Source organism: Epinephelus fuscoguttatus, linkage group LG17 (genome assembly GCF_011397635.1).
Source record: "Epinephelus fuscoguttatus linkage group LG17, E.fuscoguttatus.final_Chr_v1".
Taxonomy (NCBI): Eukaryota; Metazoa; Chordata; class Actinopteri; order Perciformes; family Serranidae; genus Epinephelus; species Epinephelus fuscoguttatus.
In genome coordinates, this window is record NC_064768.1 from 19,395,643 (window position 1) to 19,415,536 (window position 19,894).

At 40.1% G+C, this 19,894-nt stretch overlaps 1 protein-coding gene across 1 annotated transcript; it reads left to right on the forward strand.

Moving 5' to 3' along the window:
- Positions 1 to 17,247: 17,247 nt before the first annotated feature.
- LOC125904506 (ATPase inhibitor A, mitochondrial-like) lies at positions 17,248 to 19,483 on the forward strand. Its single transcript, XM_049601950.1, has 3 exons — positions 17,248 to 17,409; positions 18,967 to 19,079; positions 19,186 to 19,483. Exons 1-3 carry the CDS (start codon positions 17,338 to 17,340, stop codon positions 19,325 to 19,327), a joined length of 327 nt encoding a protein of 108 aa, XP_049457907.1. The 5' UTR covers positions 17,248 to 17,337; the 3' UTR covers positions 19,328 to 19,483.
- The last annotated feature ends 411 nt before the right edge of the window (positions 19,484 to 19,894 follow it).

Below are 19,894 nucleotides of genomic sequence, written 5' to 3' on the forward strand. Positions count from 1 at the left end.
GGAAGCTGAATTATCCACAGAAGTCTCCCTCTCTCCAAAACAAATAGGCCTGATGGTTTAAACTGGTAAAAATACAGAATAGAGCCATTTTTTACTGAGCAGTCCTGTTAACTACAGTGGCAGATGTGAAACCATGAAGGGTCCTATCTAGAGCCAGTGTCTGGTTTGTCCTTTCTGGGCTACTGTAGAAACATGGCAGTGCCACATGGTGATGTGCGTAAATGAGGACCCACTCCCTAAGTCAATATAAATGGCTCATTCTAAGGTAACAAAAACAGGATTCTTATTTTCAGATGACTATACACAAAAGAAAATATAATGCCTATAGATATATATACATATCTCCCTAAATCCTACACACTGGACATTAAGTCTCACGTTCTCTGAAGTCGTGCAATCATCTGATTCAGGACACTGAACAAACAGTTTCTGCAGAGTCAAACTGGCATGTTGTCTGACAGGGATATCTAAAGCTACAACAAGAGAAATTACAATCCAGTAAACTAAAAGTACTAAATGGATGATTTTTCATTTGTTAAGTTCCCTTGGCAAATAAACACATGATCAAAGGTGAAATACACTTTACATCTCCTATTGCAATATACAGAAAGTGACACAGAACATGGGGAAAATGGATTTTGAACCCATGCCACATTAAAGCCCCTGGCAAACATTTCGCTCTCTAAATATAGACGTGATTTGCAGGTACAAAAGCAGCCACCTCTTAAGATGATAAAAGTACAATTCTCCTCAGTTCTATTTTCATGCTTTGCAGGGACTCAAATCATTACAGAGAGAAAAAAGACCTGTGAAGTTGAGTAATGAGAAAACAAACAAATTTGACAGAGGCCAGAATATGATTCTGACCTCTTTAAAAATAGGACATGCTGTCAACAGTTTAAATTTAGTTTTGCCTGCTTTGCAGTATTGCCACTCTGCTTTCGCTTTTCTCCATATAATCAGTTCTTGGTCTCTGTTTTAACTGAACCAGTGTGCTGTAATTCTGCTGCAAGGCATAAGCAAAAGGAGATTTACATCATCCATTTGTGTAGCGCTGCTCATTTTGTGAGGTCAGCTGGAGAGCAGACTGGCTTTTGTGCAAATGGTGCTTTACTGTAGGTGCCATCTCTCACTGCATTTCATGTTTGTTACAGAGTCACATGGTATGCACCATTTTCTCTGTGGCGTCTGAATATATATTTTTGCTTTGTGGAACATTTTGTGCTAATCTATTTTCACACCAAAAGTCATCTGTGCAATGTCTGCGTAGCCTGCTCATGATAATTCAGAGCACTGATGTTGGAGGCAATTTTGCAGCATCTGAAAAATGTGACTTCAAAAATGAGTCACTGTGGCCCCTCATTATTCATATTTCTTTCACATCATGACCTGCAGATAGTTGCAATCAGTGAGCATGAAGACAGATTGAGTGAAAAATGGATGGACAGGTGCAGAGACAGACAGAATATAGACCATGCTGAAAAGGGGGAAAAGTGAAACCTGCACATATGAGTATTACAAATATTTGTGCGTATATATGTCTTATATATCTTCATTATGACACACAGCTTCCCTTTAAAGGGGAACTACACCCATTTTCAAAATTCATAAATGTTATTTTTGTGATCTAAGACAGTCCAAAAGTATTAGTAAGCATGAGCAACTCTCTCCCAAATCCAAAAATTAAAGTACTTAAACTCACATTCACTATTTATATGCTATATGACCAGAGAAAACACAGAAAAGGAACTGTGTCATAGGCTTTTGCTTCAGAGGTAAAACAAATCTACAACTACCAGAATGCACTGCACCACACCACACCAATAATCAGTCTTGCTGGTAAGTGACACACTGGGTGTTTGGCTGTTTGTCCACAGGAAACAATATGACAGCAGGCTGGTAACAAATGATCTGAGATTACAGTTCAATGGTAAGCTAAAATATTTTCATGAAAACATTTTTGGTGAGAAATAGGCAACGCAGTAACAGAATCTTGGTTTATAGTTGATCAGCACTGTTTATTTTTACCATTTGATCTCAGTTTTTTCAGCCGTCATTTTTACAAGACAGGCAACAGTTTGGCGCACACTTCCTGTTCACCAATTCTCATATTACAGCCAAACAGTGCACTAAAATATGTTTCGGATGACATTTTAGGTGAAAAATCAGCAATACAGCAACCGAATCTTGGTTTACATTTTATCAGTGCTGCCTGGTTTTACTGTTTTATGGGATGTTGAAATAGAGAGAAAGAGAGAGAGAGAGAGAGAGAGAGAGAGAGAGAAAGAGCAAGAAGGGTGGGTCTCTCTCTCAATCCGCTTTTATACTCTTTTTGTCCATGGTGGCAGGCAAATGAAAATCAAGGGTATTCAAATGAGACTTGGACACGCTCTTTGACCTCATTGGAGCTATGGGTTATGACACATGTGCCATGTACCTGTAGCTGTGATTCTGGAGGGTAACAGTGGATGGTGCTATGAATTAATTGATGGTGTCTGCTCAGATACTCTTGCTTTTTAGCTTCCTTGGGTGCACGGAACGTGACTGAACTTTTCAAGTACATTCAAATAGAACATGTTCCTATGGAAAGCATTTGTTTTTGATACAATCAATCATCCCTATGTTCTATGATAGTGCGCCAGCCACTGAGCCTTTCAGAAAGTGCAAACCAGATTTTACTGCATGTGTTGTACCCCAGTGACTTCTCCACTTTTTAACCTCCTTGATGAAAATGCCGACATATTGGACAATCTGTAATCCAAGCGACAGCACGCCCTCAGGGAGTGCAGCGAGCTTTGAAGCCAATTTTCGTATAATATCAACTTTCAAGACCTTTTCCCATAGACTCACTCAGTAAGAGACATCTTTAAATTCATGTTTAAAGTCAAAGTAACATGACTTTCACAGACATGATGAAAAACCAAAAACACAAGAGATTCATCATGCTTGCAGATACCAGTAGAGCTGAGGTTAGCATGTGTTACCATGATTATGCATTTCCAACTGGCCAGGAGGCTCTCAAGAAGAAGCTTGGTAGTAACAGCTCATACATACATAGATACATAGTGCTGCTTCTGGACAGAAAATATATTGAACAATAGTACATGTATTGAGTATTTAGTGCATACTAGGTGACTTCAGATGCAACCAAGCTCCAATTCATTATCTGTGAAGCAGCTCCAGACTTTTGATAACATCACGAGTTGTTGAGTTGTCTGCTTTCTGGCCTTGAAGGAGTAGCTCATGTTCACAAATAATGATTGAACGTAGTTTCTTATTTCGGCAGTGTTACTTTTTAAGGTGCAAGTGTTTGTAACTGCCAATAAAAAACCCACATACTGTATACCCACATGAACACACACAGACAGTTTGTATGCAGCTATAAAGAAGCACCGACTGTTGCAGGTTTAATAATATCTATAAGGATACAGCCTCTCTCTCTCTCTCCTCATCAGCCGTCAACAAATCAAATCCAATCAAAATCACATAATTAGTATACGCAGTTCCTCTCTCTCTATTTCTGTGTGTATGTGTGTGTGTGTGTGTGTGTGTGAGTCCCAATGCTAATAACATCCTGAAGCTGTCAATGACTAACTACCCCCCACCATCCAACACACACACACACACACACACACACACACACTCATACACAACTCCTGCTTCTCATCTCAACCCCCCACCCCTCTCGACATGAAATCCAGTATCAATTAGCACCTTGCTGGCAGTAACAGCGAGGTCCTGTGCTGTCTCTTAATTGAAGGCCGTTGCTATAGAAACAGCAGATGCTAATCCTCAAGACGGGGGAAAGGAGAGAAGGTCTTTAAACTCCCGAAGTGAAGAGAAGAGAAGAGAACAGAAGAGAAGAGAAGAGAAGAGAAAGAGCAGACAGAGAAAACGCCATTTCATTTCACAGGCAGTAATGTCTTCTTAATGATTGTCAGCAGCACATAAAATTATTATAATTATCAAGACTAAAGCAGCAGTGAGGTTGAGTTCTGAATTGCTTTCATCTCTTGTAGTTAATATTTTTTATTAAGCTTGAGGAAATGAAATACAATGCAAAAAAGTGGAGTTCTGATTACTTTACTATCTTTTTTAATATTTTCAGTGGCATAATATTTTCATGATTACTATGATGCCAACCCAAGCTTTACTGAGATTAAGAAACCTTGAATCTTATTCATGTTACTATATCTCTGCAGAGCACACAGTATTATTCAACAAGGAGAAAAGAATAGGCTGAGGAGAGCAGTGAAAGTAAAACTAGCTTTGGCTGTCAATGCATGAACCCATTAATGCTCCTGCTATCGGCATGCTGTCACCTAAAAATTGTACAACATTGTGAGGTGACATTTTATCTGAGATTCTGGACAGGAGCAGTGATTAGAGAGACCGTTACACAATCCAAAGAACTGGTTCATGATTAAATCTCTGGAACTAGTCAATGTCTTTTAACAAGTATCACTGCAACCTGTCAACAAGCGAGACACTGAAACAGCACCTGCTCACTCTCTACCAACAGCTTCATGCCTGACTACTGTAATATAATGATATTTATAAGCAGGTGTGGACTAGGGCTGGGCAATATGGACAGAAATTCATATCTCAGTATTTACAGGTTGACTGGCGATACACAATATATACTTCAGTATCTTCTATGAAATGGGCAGCATGTTTTCAGTAGCAAGTCAAAGCCACATTCGAAATGTCACAAGCAGTTTTATAAAAACAGACTGTGATCAAAATAAAATGCAAAGACAGGGATTTTATTCCCCTGTTGAAAATATGCATCTGCACAGCAGTTAAACCTCCAAAACACTGGTTGGCAGTGGGGTTTCTGTGAAAGCTGATTCAAAACACACCCAAAACACACTTTAAACATGGTTTGATAGCGACCATTTCAAACACGAGTACAAAAATCGGCTTCACTATAACTCACAGCATTCACAGACAAAGCACTTGTCTTTATCTGGACACATTTTCCCCACAAAAATAACATGCTAATGTTATCAGCACAAGCTTATGGCATTTTACATTGTATAAATTAGCCTAGCATCTAGTATACTTTTCTTCTAAACTTCTACTCATATGAAGCCAGGGACAACAACAACATTTAACAAAGGTAACGTTACAAAATTTGGCTCCATTACAACTCACGAGGTTCACTGACAAAACAACTGTCTTATACTGAACATGTTTTCCAAATAAATATAACATGCTAACATTATTAGCACAAGCCTATGGCATTTTACATTGTATGAATTAGCCTAGTGAATACTGAGATCTCCTCTGCTCATATGAAGCCAGGATAAATCACACACAAGACTTAGAATGCTATTGTGTGGAGGCTTTACTGGCTTCGCAATTTATTGTTTCTTATCTGTGAAATTATAGTAAATAAAAGCTTACAAAAATAGACAGGAGGTCTGTGTTGCTGCGATGTGTAGTTACATATCTGGGGAGGTGCACGTCAGGCTACAGCTCTAAAAAGTGCTGCTGGAGAACTTGAGAGAGAGTGAGTGAGTGAGTGAGGCAGAGCTGTGCGGAGAATGTGATCGAGAAGAAATGCACACTGGTATGACTTGACCCTATATTGGTATAAATGGGGTTGTCTAAATTTATATCTTGCTTGAAAATATATCGATATATCAGAAACAGTAGCAATTTCTCATTGCAAGGTCTATTTAGTAGCCATTCTGGAGCTTTTGATCACCTCACACATTCCTCAACAGCAGATCAAGTCGAGTATGTAAAACTTTACACACAGAGCCTTTAATGTTCACACTTTATCTTTTTCAATTTTCTTTTCTGTAATATTGTATCTATGACTTTTTAGAAAGAAAAGAGACAAAGTACCAATTATCTGTTTTACTACTTGCTTTCCCTGAAATCTCATATTTTCTCCATGTGTAAAGTACTAGAGAACTCTGTGATCCAGGTTTCAAAACTGAGGGATATTTCTTTGTTGCAGACATTAAGAATGATTTTCTTTGCAATGACCCTTCCATAGTGGATCGACAAAGTTTCCGAATGAATTTAAAATGATAATAATAATATTTACACCCAAAGAAAGGACTCTGAGATAACCAGTCTTAACAAAAACTGTCTGCACTGTGTTCAGTTGAAGGCACTGTGACGTTCTGCTTTTGTTACAGAACTGTTATGGTTTCAAATCCTTGAAGGAGAACAAAACTTCAGCTCTGAAGATTAGTTACATCCATTGTTTTCAGCTGTGGCACAGCATGTCCTTCAGCTCAAATGATACTCTTGTCTTCCAGAGCGTAACAGATCTGAAAGCCAGCCTCTGAGATGCTTAAACCGCTGGCTTGTCTGTTTCGTACGGCAGAATTTCTCTTGAATGTCAGCACATATTTAAAGCAATCAGGGAACACTCAGTGAATCAGCACAGGGAGCAGGAATGATGAGGAGGACTGTAGAGGTGGATATTAAATGGGCTCTAGCTGATTTGATACAACCACACATATCTATACAATCAACTTTTCATACAAACATTCTATTTTTCTTTCTTTAATTTCCCTCCTGATGTGGCGCCTTTACATCTGAATGACAAGAAGTCAGATGAAGTGGATTACAGCTGTGTCTGTGCGTCATAGCTAAATGCCAGCAGTCTCTCAAGAGTGGTTTTCTGGAGGGTATTACCACTTATCTTAGTTTCAGACCATACGCTAACCCCAGGGGTTGGCCGATCTGGGGGAGGCTAATGACAGGCACTGTGACTAATGCAGTGCAGACGGTTTTAATATTGAATTGTGTAGGACATTTTGTATGATAAAATCAGCCACAACTTGGAAAGAGGCTCAGTGTCACGTAGTGAGTGAGTCAATAGCAGGCCCCCAGTGAAGCAGCTCAGCCTTGCAGCCATTTTTTACCAGTGGGCGCTTGTGGTATTGCAGCGGAAAAATCCCCTGCAGCCCAGAAAGCATTTTCCCCATAGGCCACTAGTAAACCAGCATCTGTAAAACTGTTGACAGAACACCTCAAACTGCAAACAATTCTTATTGTGAATTCGTAATCCATGGTGGTTTTATATTTGTAAAGCTTTCCTGGAGCCAAGAAAAGCAATTTAAAAATCTGTGACGTCATCGCAATGTAAAGTCTCACAGGTGGAGCCAGCAGAAGAAACACTATTGTACATATTCAGTGGGCCACATACTGTGGAAGTAAACCTGGAAACTAGAAACTTTTTTTTGCTGTATGCGCCACCCAGGCAGCTACATAGCACCAAACAGGTATCATCTTGGCATCTGCTATCTGGGTATTATTATAGATCTATAACCATTAGTAAGGATGCAAGTGCAGTTGGCAGGTGATTGAGATTATTGCAGAGACATGAATTAAATGAACAATGCTTTGTGAATTGAAGATATCATTTCTGCCATGTTACCTTGCCTGGCTCAAGCTCTTGAGTCCAATTATCAACTATATTATGGATTGCAATGCAATTTTGTACCGACATACATGCTCCCCAGAGGATGAATCCAAGGTTCCCACACATTTTTATGGACAAAATTCCCAAACTTTTCCTTGACTTTTCAAGGACCAATAATATTTTTTTCTTGCCTTTATGTTACGTTATGTGGAAGGTTATCCATGAGAGATTACCATAACAATTTTATAAAACAACAAAATTCCATGATGGTGTAGTGGTTGGCACTGTCAGCTCACAGCAAGAGGGTTCCTGGTTCAATCCCAGGAGGGAGTCCTCCTGGGCAGAGCCTGCATGCGTCAGTGTGGGTTTTCACCGGGTACTCCAGCTTCCTCCCACAGCCCAAAGACATGCAGGTTGGGGATAGGGTGTGAATGGTTGTCTGTCTCTATGTGTGCGATAGTCTCCATACAACTACTGAATGACATTTTGATTGTTAAGGTGCCCAGAGGATGAATCTCTGGTGATTCCATGACCTTATCTCCGGCGCTGCCAGTCAAAGTTTTCACTTACTCTGTGAAATATCTCAACAGCTACTACTCTTTCCATATCTTCATCATCATGTGACCAATGTAATTCCACAGTTTGGACACTATGAATATTGGCTTTGTTATGTCACAAGATCGCCACCATCTTTTTTGGGGGAAATGGGATGTGCATTCTCTGGTCTACACTGCAAATTTTTAAGTGATCTTTGGTTTCCAATCCTTTCTAGTGAATTTCACAACATTGAGTTACATTTTGATTAAAGAATTTTGTGGCTAACATGACACACAACTATTTTTATGCCCTGACACAGTACTAATGGATGCCTTAGACTGTCTAGTTTTACAAAACATTACTCATGCTATCTTAAAACATGAGTAAAGTACAAGTATGAATAAAGTACTTACACTGGCAAAGCCTGACCCTATGACCGCAAAAATGCAAGACCAAACAGGCATAGAGTATCGCTACTATACCACTGTTAGGCCTAACTGACTTATTAGTACGGGATTTTGTCATTATTCTCACCTCTTGAAAAGTGTAACATTATAAAATAGAATAGAATAGAATATATCTTTATTGTCCACCATGGGGGGAATTTGCCGTTGGCTCACCAAACATAATCAATCAATCAATCAATTTTATTTATAAAGCCCAATATCACAAATCACAATTTGCCTCACAGGGCTTTACAGCATACAACATCAATCTGTCCTTTGGACCCTCGCAGCGGATAAGGAAAAACTCCCCCCAAAAAAACCTTTAACGGGGAAAAAAAAACGCTAGAAACCTCAGGAAGAGCAACTGAGGAGGGATCCCTCTTCCAGGACGGACAGACGTGCAATAGATGTCGTATAGAACAGATCAGCATAATAAATTAACAGTAATCCATATGACACAATGAGACAGAAAGAGAGACAGAGAGAGAGAGAGAGATGCAGGACAGACGGTAATGACAGTAGCTTACAACAACATTAATGAAAGTAATATTATTATCGTTATAGTTCTGGCTACTGTGGTACAATATGTTGAAAGTATATATTAGTATCTGGCAGTATACATGTGTGACAATAATCATATGTGTATAATAACAGTAGAAGTATGACTAATGATAACAGCAGCAGCAGGAGGCATCTGGCAGGACCACGGCAGCAGCACAATCACACACGTCATGCTATCCAGGCACTGCTGCGATATGAGTTAACCTGAGAGACAGTGGAGCACAAAGGCTCCAGAGAAGAAGCCGAGTTAGTGACATCCAGAATGGCCGAGTTAGCAAGATGCAGTAATAGAATACGAGAGAGAGAGAGAGAGAGAGAGAGAGAGAGAGAGAGAGAGAAGAAGAAGAAGAAGAGAAGGTGCCCGGTGTATTATAGGGGGGTCCTCCGGCAGACTAGGCCTAAGTCAGCCTAACTAGGGGCTGGTACAGGGCAAGCCTGAGCCGGCCCTAACTATAAGCTTTATCAAAGAGGAAAGTCTTAAGTCTAGTCTTAAATGTGGAGACGGTGTCTGCCTCCCGGACCGTAACAGGAAGATGATTCCACAGGAGAGGAGCCTGATAGCTGAAGGCTCTGGCTCCTGATCTACTTTTGGAGACTTTAGGGACCACGAGTAACCCTGCGTTCTCAGAGCACAGTATTCTGGTGGGATAATAAAGCACTATGAGCTCTCTAAGATATGACGGAGCTTGACCATTTAGAGCTTTATAAGTTAACAGTAGGATTTTAAATTCAATTCTGGATTTTACAGGGAGCCAGTGCAGAGAAGCTAAAATAGGAGAAATATGATCTCGTTTCTTAGTTCCTGTTAGTACACGTGCTGCTGCATTCTGAATTAGCTGGAGAGTTTTTAAGGACTTACTAGAGCTACCTGATAATAGAGAGTTACAGTAATCCAGCCTTGAGGTAACAAAAGTGTGGACCAATTTTTCTGCATCTTTTCGGGTCAGGATAGGCCTAATTTTCGCAATATTGCGCAGATAAAATAGGAGAAGGTCATTTGTAATTTTAACTAGTGCTGTCTCAGTGCTATGATGCACTCTAAATCCTGACTGTAATTCCTCAAATAAATTATTATCATGGAGAAAATCACACAGCTGGTCTGCAATTACTTTCTCAAGGATCTTTGACATAAAGGGAAGATTAGATATTGGTCTATAGTTGGCTAACACCTCTGGATCCAGGGTGGGCTTTTTTTAGTAGAGGTTTAATTACAGCTACCTTAAAAGACTGTGGTACATAGCCTGTTAATAAGGATATATTGATCATATCTAATATATGAGTGTTAACTAAAGGAAAGACAACACTGAAAAAACAGTGTTATTTGACTTGAGGGACCTTGGTCTGTTTTGTTGACTCCCCTGTCCATGTATACATTAGCCCTCTTAATGGCTTTTTCCTTTGCAATTCCTCAACTGTTGTATGTTTAAAACTAGAGACATGGTTTTTTGGTCTTGTTAGTCATACAACCAGTCACCCAGCAGCTTTTTCACATGTTGGCGTGTTGATGTGTTGAATTTGCAACTTTTTTGAGCGGTTCTCTACAGTGTTACAAACTGTATCGTTAGTTACTTTGCCCTTACACAAATTTGCATTTCTTAGGATAGCCAAGGCACACATGACCCATCCAACTCTCACCCTGATCGACTAGTATTTTGATAGCTTTTGATAGTTGGATTGGTTAAGGCAAGAGGAATGAGACTGGTTAGGGTTAGGATAAGTACGCCAGGCTAAGTGTTCACAAAAAGAGTCCATATGAAAGCCCACCTCTTGTGGTATTCACAACCTCATGAGTAAAATTTCCTGAGAGCTCAGAGGTCATGACTTTGTGTAGACAACTTCTCATCACATAAACATGAGCTCACAATTTCTGTTTGAACTCTGCAATAGTCAAGTAGCAACAACAGAATGGTTGATTAGTTGATTTCTAGAATGAGCCACAGGGCTGACACACAGGAGACAGAAAACCATTCACGCTCACATTGACAATTCAGAGTCAACAGTCAGTTAACCATGTCTTTGGACTGTGGAAGGGAGCCAGAGAACCCACAGAAAACCCACGCTGACACAGGAAGAACATGCAAACACTGCACAGAAGGGTTCCAGCTGGTTGGCAGGTTCAAACCTGGAACCATCTTGCTGTGAGGTGACAGTGCTAACCACTGCATCACCGTGCAACCTTCCACTGCCACCCACCACTATCACCTCAAGATTTTAATTCCCTCAGTATGTTGGTTTATGACCAAAATGCCTGCAAAACTAATGACATTCCACCTCAGTTGCTTATGTGCTTTTGTGCTACTTAATGCTAGTTAGCAAATATTAGCATGCTAACATGCCAAAGTAAGGTGGTGAACATGCTAGGCAATATAGCCCTACGTGCTAAACACAGCATGTTAGCAATTTCATGCAAGGATGTTAGCATAGTGACATCAGTATTTAGTTCAGATATACAAATATGTTAGCGTGGCTGTGGAATATTGTTCATATACATTATTCACATGTTCATATACATTATTCATATGTTGTTCATATACATTATTCATATGTTCATATACATATACATTATTCCAGACAATTCTGTGATCGTCAATTGGTGGCCAGTTATCAATGTAAGAGTCGATGTCTACATAATATATGTTGCTTTTAGTTAATGCCACTAGGAGAGCAGCCAGAGTCAGAGTTAGCATAACCCAGTTTTGCATTTTTTTATTGTTTTTTATTTTTATTTATTTATTTATTTATTTTCAAATTTAGTTTGGTTTCAAATAGTTTCCAGTAGATTTCCTCAATTGAGTTTAGTTTCTATTGTTTAAAATGTTTTTGTTTTAGTTTAGTTTTAATAGTTTCAGTGTAGAGTGCCCCAGGGATGACGTTTTTCAGTAGGCCATCATAGAAGTTAGCATCGCACTGGCGTCCATCATCAAAAAGTCTATGGGATTTTTCCATTGGATTTTGGATTATTGCTGAAAATGAGTTCTGTGGCAAACAAAGGTTTATGATTCGTGCACGATTTGTTCAGCAAAATAATCTTCACAAATGAACGGCACTTTTATGATTATTAAAACCTAAATGCAATCACCAGGAGTAAAACATTGATGTTAGGCTATAAATGAACTACAGTATGGTCACATGACCTAACGTCGGCCCCCCTAACAAGACTGTAGAGCCGTGTTTAGTGCGGCTCACTGTGATGACCTTCTGTAGGTTTACTTAGCTACTTAGCAACCGCCTTTTTCAGGACACATAGAAGCTTCAAACTTCACAAGTGGGGTATTATCTGGCGTATTTGATGTCAGTGAAGAACACGTGAAAGTCTTGTGAGCTTGTGTTAACCACAGACCTTTCTTCAGGCATCTAACCAACACCAAAAGCCCATTTAGCCTACTTTGAGACAAGGGTATGAGTAGTAAAATGTTAACTCACAGACTGTTTTTATAAGTCTATTATGATACAGGGTTATTTGTCAGGGGCAAGATTTAAGAAGTTCAGAATAGGTGTTAAACTACAAACACATCTCTTTGTGAAGGCAGTTGACTTACAGTCATGTGGACATCCCAGTCTCAATAAATATATGCGCCAATGCCTCTTTGTGCTTGTTGTGTTGACAAGGTTTACCAAATTGACAAAGGCTAAACCTGAAGACATTGCCTGGATATTTTTATTTTTATTCTATTCAGTTTTGTAAGTACACAATATTGTGTCAGTTAGTTTTTTTTCTGCAGTCTGGTTTTTTAATAACCTTGGTCTGAGTCCATGCTGCCAGGGTGGGAAAAAAAGTAATGTACCTTTGCTTTAAAAAAAAAAATTGATTGGCTGTTGTTGGACGCACTCCTCACATTGTAATCAGTTTGCTAAATGAGCCAGTCCTTCTTTAATTATTGCCAAGCTGCCCGTGAATCCAGTAAATAATGTCTTCTACTGTTCTTTGGCCAAAAGACCTCTTATGTACAGAACACAAAGAATCTGAACCCCTTTATCAACCTTGATGGTCACCATGGCAACAGTGGCAACATCCAGGTTGCTCATGAGGGCATTTAAGAATGAGTAGTTTCAGCAACAGCAGATATTGAGAATAAGATGAGCTGAATGCACATAACAGCAATCAAGAAGTCTAAATACTTAAAATAAGAGGGTGAGGGCTTAGAAGATATTGTAGCACACAGTTTCCTGCATTGCAATTCAAATGCAATTGAATTGCTGATTAAAAATTTAGGCTTCAAAGAAAAATGTACTTGTCGTTTTAGTACTTTACTAAAGTGACGCCATGCCGACACAGTCCTGTTACATCAGCAATATGTCTTCAAATCCTGAACAAAAGGTTTAGTTACATCCCCAGGGGTATATCAACACGCTTTTACAGCAGGTGAGTTTCAGATGAGAACGCTATTTCATGCAATCATTGATAGTGCACTGGCAGAGGGAGGCAGATTATAAGCATTACATCCCAACATGTGGATTTATATTTTTTAAAAAAACAGACACCCCAAAAAAGGCTTTTGCAAGTTAAATGTGAGTTCATACTAAATGTCACATGGAATAATAATGCAAAAACGCTGAAAGGATAATATGACAAAATTATAATGAAAGTCCTTGCAAGCAGAGGTTATGAAAATGAGTTGTTCACACAGGAACATTGTACCACATCTTGTTGTCTGCATGACCTTACTTTGTCTTTGCTCAGGTTAGTGCTGTTGCCAGGATACTATTTCCTATGGCAACACTTGAGCCGGCGAGGTGAACAGCTCTGAAAGGATACAGATAACTGGCTGCTCTGTATCCAGTGGACTGGAAGTCCATACATGACCATAGAAAAATGCACAAATGCGCATGGCCGCACATAAAAACGCTCTCAAAGTTCAGTTTGCCTCGGTGTGTTGGCTGCTATTTTCTCCCAAACATTACAAAATGACTTCCGGTTCTATTGGGCCACGATTAATTGTATCCTCTGAGGTAATTTTACATTAAAAGGTGTGGAAAATATGTGTCAGTCACCACAGGGACAAGGATGCTTGCTCATAACTCTTTTTATTCTTTATGAAAGATCTATAGGTAATTTTGCCAAGCTATTTTGTTTCTTACAGCTGAGTTATATAAGGCAAAATCAGCAAACTCTGTGAATACTGGAGCCTTCTGTTCAATAATGATTATATATATTCATTGCTCCATGTGAAACTCAGTTTCCATCTTCATTTGAAGCAAAATGAGAGCGCCACTTTACGTGCTGTCGCCCATTACAAGACAAGAGGAAATAATTATATATGAATGCCATATGTAGCTTATTCCACATGCACTGCAAGGCATGGCAGATATCTGTACGAGAGCACACTGCCACCATTTGTTGCAAGTGTGTTACTACCTCTGATGTGCAGTTTCCTCTCACTAGTGTGGACAAGTGTAAAGTAATATTCAAAAATGTATCTTCAAGTGTCCAAATCTAACCCGGCAACACAGGTAACCTTGTTTACTTTAGAGAGAACTGTTCAAATGTTTTTTGTTGACCCTGTTGTTGTGTACAATCCTTGAAACGTTCCTTGTCTTTGTTTCCTCCCTCCATTTATAAACCAAGGATGCTGCATTAAAGAACACAGCGGCCAGGCAGGTATGCAAGCTTTTCACAGGAGCTTCCGGATCATTCTGGTCATTGCTGAACTTAAACAATCTGACGGCATGCTGCACGTCATCACAACCACACCACTCCCACACTTGTTCATTGACCGTCAACTCTGCTGGATTCAGATGATGAAAGGGGAGTGTCAGGGACGGTGAGCTCATACAACACTGTGCCGGGCTGAGCACTGTCTGACAGGGAGGACTCTTCATCAGTAGGGCTCTATTATGACTCATCTGTACTAAACACCCACCACCTCTCTTTACTGTGCGAAGCTTTCCTTTGTGCTGTGGAGTATGTCTCATCCAGAACTTGAGATATGAGCACTAGGTCTTGTTCTTTTGAGTAATAGGCCCACAACACAAGGATGTCCAATTGCTGCACAGGTGAACAAAATCTCTTTTTTCAAGAGTGATCTAGCCAAGAGGGCATAAAACATTGTTACAAGTTACAAAAAGGACAAACAGACATATACGACTGTCATACCCAACAAATGAATAAAACCACAATATACAATTAACGTGAAATACAAGATCCAGGAAAACCAAATACTGACTCTAGTTAGGGCCATTTGCATTTTCATGTAGGCCACCATAGTTAGCAGCCACGTTAGGACGGGTTGCAACAGTATGAGATTTTCATGGTGTGATAACTATCTGGGTTTCCAAAACACAGGATGAGATGTAAACAGTAAGCGCGAGCACGTACCTAGAGAATACACTTGATGATGTTGACACGGTGGAGTTTTCCAGTGGGCTCTCTCCTGTGGAGGGTGATCCAGGGTACACATCTTCAGATCTCATTGGGTGATTCGGCCATTACTACTAGACACCCTCGGCTGAGGAAGGCCCCACGGGGGTGATCAAGTCCCCACAGTGTGTCTCCCAGATCACCCTCTCAACCGGGGGCCCAGCAGGAGTCTTGCCTCTTCATCCACAGCCACTGACTGCTTCTCTCAGCTGCCTCTGACACTGCCTTAATAGCTTGGCGCAAGCTCTGGCCTTTGATTCCCAGATCTCTTAGTAGATGCTGCCACGAACCCTCTGTACCCCACCTCCACCGGACAGACTTCAGTGTTCCAGCCGTGATGTTGTGCTTCAGCAGCTAGCTCAGCATAGCGTAGCCATTTCCACTCATAAGCTTCATCCACTGAGTGCTCCCAGGGTATGGTGAGTTCAATGGAACCTGGATACAGCTGCAACCCTAATTCAGTGTTTTTACCGGGTTAAATCACCTGGTCCATTTCAGAGGAGAAGACATTTCTGCAGATAATTTGGCTCATGGTGGAAAAACCCTCTGAACAGCTGAATCCCAAGTTATTAGACAGAAAGGCTGAGCACACAGTGAGTTATCGGAGGCAAAAGCTGAGCACACATTAGCAGGTGCTGGGCTAGCAGCCCATCTGTGACAAGCCACACAGCTATACAGCATCAGAGAAACACTGACTTTTAACAAGAAACTGATTCATTCTGTGTTTTGACTGGTTTAAATCACCTGATCCTGTTGTTTAAAGGTTGCTTCAGACCAAAGATTCCCCTTGCAATGACTTGCAACTTGCAACTACGTGCACCCATTTCCAACTAAATGGCCTTGCAATGTCTTGCAACAGTACAGTTCACACCGAGGCACCGAGCTGAGACTGGCTCTTGCGACATCACGAAAACTGTTGTTGTTTCTACAGCAACAGGTACGTTACGATGTAATGTAAAGCTGAACGGCATAATAAACCCCAGGGAGCACATGGATGTATCAGCAGAGCACTCAACTCTTACTCAACTCCACTCACATGGTTAGATACTCTAATGTTACCTTTTATTTGCATTGTATTGCATTGTCTTAGAAATATCTGACTGTGACAGCTACTACTACTACTAACCTGTATGTACAACAGCCACAGCATGTGCCCATGTGTACAGCCCACATGGGTACCCAGCTGTACAAATATGCAACAGAGTCATTCAGACCACTGCAACTTTTCTCTGCAGCATACTAAAACTGTTTCATTGCATCTGGAATCTTTGGCCTGAACTGGCCTTTGGAGAGGGGGGGCCTCTGCTGATAATATGGCTCCTGGTAATAACGTCCTGAACATTGAACTCAGAAAGAATTCTAACCAGGAGTTCACGCTTGTCATATGGAGAAGAGGTGTCAGCTGGTTGAAATCTGCTGTCCTAATCACTACATGCCACTAATTCCTACACACTGCTCCTTTGATTATAATTAACTGCTTGTGTAATCTAGATAGTAGTCAGTGCAGAGCAGGTCAGGTGAACATGTTAAGATTTGATTCTTCTCTATAGGCAAAGCAATTCAAAAGATATGAAGAATTAATTTTCCAGTAATAAACGAGGAACGATATTTTACTTTGGTCTAAATGTCGCAGTTCAAGAAATTAACTTTCTCCTACAGTTGTTGCCAAAATTGACATAAAACTGACTTACTGTGCACTGAATTGGTGCCGAAATGTACTGACTAGAATAAAGGTCATATCCAAATATAAATGGTAACAAATCAGTACGAGTGTGAGGTTTCTTATTAGGGTTGATTTGTTGACTGTTTTTATGTGCTGCACAAGCACAGCTGCAGATCTCAAATGTCTGCAAACCATAAACATAACCCCTGCAGTTCCCACCCCTCGCCGCCTGGTGGCAGCATGGAGCAGAGGCGCATGCCTCCACCTCCACGCGCAGCACCCATATGGGAAGCTCCCGTTCATATTTCCGCATTCAGCTCGCCAGGGTGGTAACATCAAACTTTCCCTGCTCAGCTGCAGTTGCATCATATCTGAGAGTATAATGGCATCATTCCTTATCAGATTAAACATCAGGAAATGCGTCGCTTCTCAGATTAGGATGGCATCTGATCAGGTAAACTTTGACTGCGGTGGATTGGTGACACATGACTTTTAACGTCGTTAGCATTAGCTTGCTAACCGCAGCACAGCAGATGGTATCGGATGGAGTTAGCTAGGCTGGCTAGTTGCTAGCTTGCACAGTCAGGGATAGATTTGTTGTGCCGGTTCATCGATTACCTTTCGTTGTGTGATTGCAAATACTGCAGCATGTTGCCTATGGCCCCAATGTAATGTTAGAAAAGTTGCAAATCATCCATTGACCGATCAAAGACGGGTCCTGCATAACTGGAAAGGTGCTCTGCCGGTGTTACGTCACAGTGCTGTAAGGTAGCTAACTGAGTACATTTAATCAAGTACTGGCCTAAAGTTAGGTACAAAATTAGAATACTTGTAACTATATTATGTTTACAACTCTGCACTACTGCACCTCAGAGAGAAATACTGTACTTTTCCTCCACCATGTTTATGTGACAGCTATAGTTACATGAACAGTACATGCCGTACCATGACAAAATTGAGAGATTGCTTCACCTTGGACGGTAACATGACACTGATAGATACATGATCAATGAATGGAGCTATTTTGCACAAGACTTTACTTTTATACTTTAAGTACAGTTTGCTGCTAATAATTTTGTATATTTACTTTAGGTGCGATTTTGAATGCAGGACTTTTAACTTGTAAATATCTTTTTTTCATTGTGGTTTAGTTATTTTTACACAAGTAAAGATCTAAGTAGGCTACAACTTGTGATACAGACAATGAAATATATGTACTTTTCCCCAAATGTGTACAAGTCTCCTAGAAGAGAGGGATTTTTTTATTTATTTTTTTTTACATCACAGAGATTGTTTAAAAGTTGCATATTTTTTCGCACTAATTAAGAATAGTATTAATTTAGCAACACTGTGTTCTTCTAGGTTTGTAAGTAAGGAAGTAAAATGTATTTTTATAGTCCTTTTTACAGACATAAATCACAAAATGATCTGCAAGGGCATTAGACAACATACAGTAAAGAAATCACATGAGTGAATGCAGAGCCACATATTTAGAAAGTGCAAAACTTATAGCACAATACATAATAATAAAAAACAATATAAAACAAGAAAACACAATGTATATTAAAAAAACACAGATCTAGTGTATACAGGTTTCTTAAATGCCTCTCTTAGGGATATTATATTTTTCGTGACGATCGAGAACTTTAAGATGGTCATCGAGTTCAGTTGTAGTATGAGCAGAATACCATGTATTCAGAGAAATAATATAGTTTCCTGAAGCAAATAACAGAAATGTCTGCACAACAATTATTTGGAGTAACAGCAGTAAAAAAACAACCAGGTACATTGAATGTATTTTAGATTCACACGATGAGCATATAGGGGAAATTGCTTTTATATTTACCAGTTTGTTAAATAGGTACAAGTAAGGCAGAGCTTATTTTCTTTACAAACATGAAATGTGTTTGTTTTTTTAATCTAAAAAATGTGTTGACCACCAACAGATAGTCTTGGAATGATAGCTGCACATGTACATATTAATTCTGACAATTCCCTCTGTTTAATTCAGCTTGGCGAGCTGGGCAAGGGAGCAGGCAAGGGTGGAGGTGGAGGAGGCTCCATCAGGGAGGCCGGGGGTGCCTTTGGAAAGCGGGAAGCGGCACAGGAGGAACGGTACTTCAGGTGAGAAGCATGTCATTGCATTAGTAATCACACTGTAGAAGGCTCATGCCTGTATCTTTGGTTTTCCACGAGATTCACTTTCTCTTCATTTCGTTTCCACCTGCAGGCAGAAAGAGAAGGAGCAGATGGCAGCGCTGCGGAAACATCACTCAGAAGAGATTGACCACCACAAAAAAGAGATTGAGCGCTTAAAAAAAGAAATTGAACGTCACGAGGGCAAGATCAGAAAGCTGAAACATGATGACTAAAGCTGGGAAGCCTGTTACCACTCCTCCTCCCAGCCATCTGATTGCCAAGTCAATAATTATCTGATACAGATTGATTTGTTGCTGGTCAAGGCGGGTCCTGTATAAGACGTTATAATGTCATCCTCAATTCCAATAAAGTGCTTAATTTTTCATTTACTTGAAAGTTTTTTTTTAACATGAGTGTGTGTTTGTATGTCCCTCCTGCTTATTGTCAGTTTGTCAGTTGTGGATTGTGCTTTGAACTGTGTTAGACAAATGAGGCGGATCCTCTTTAAAGATGGCTGGATTTCATTGGGCTGGAGTCGTGTCGGTCAAAGTTCAGTCTCTGTGATTGGATAATTGGTAATGAAGCGCTCGTTTTCAATCACCGCGCTGCCCGCTCGAGTTAAAAGCCGTTGCTGGGGCGTAACTATCTCTTCTAGCTTTGTTAGTATGAAACAATGCTATTTTCGTACCTTGTGTTTAGAATGAGTGTATGTTATACCTTTTATAGGATACTATAGCAGGGGAGCCGAAAGATTTGCTCAATAATATTGATATTGCTTTATTTAGGTCAGTTCTACATGA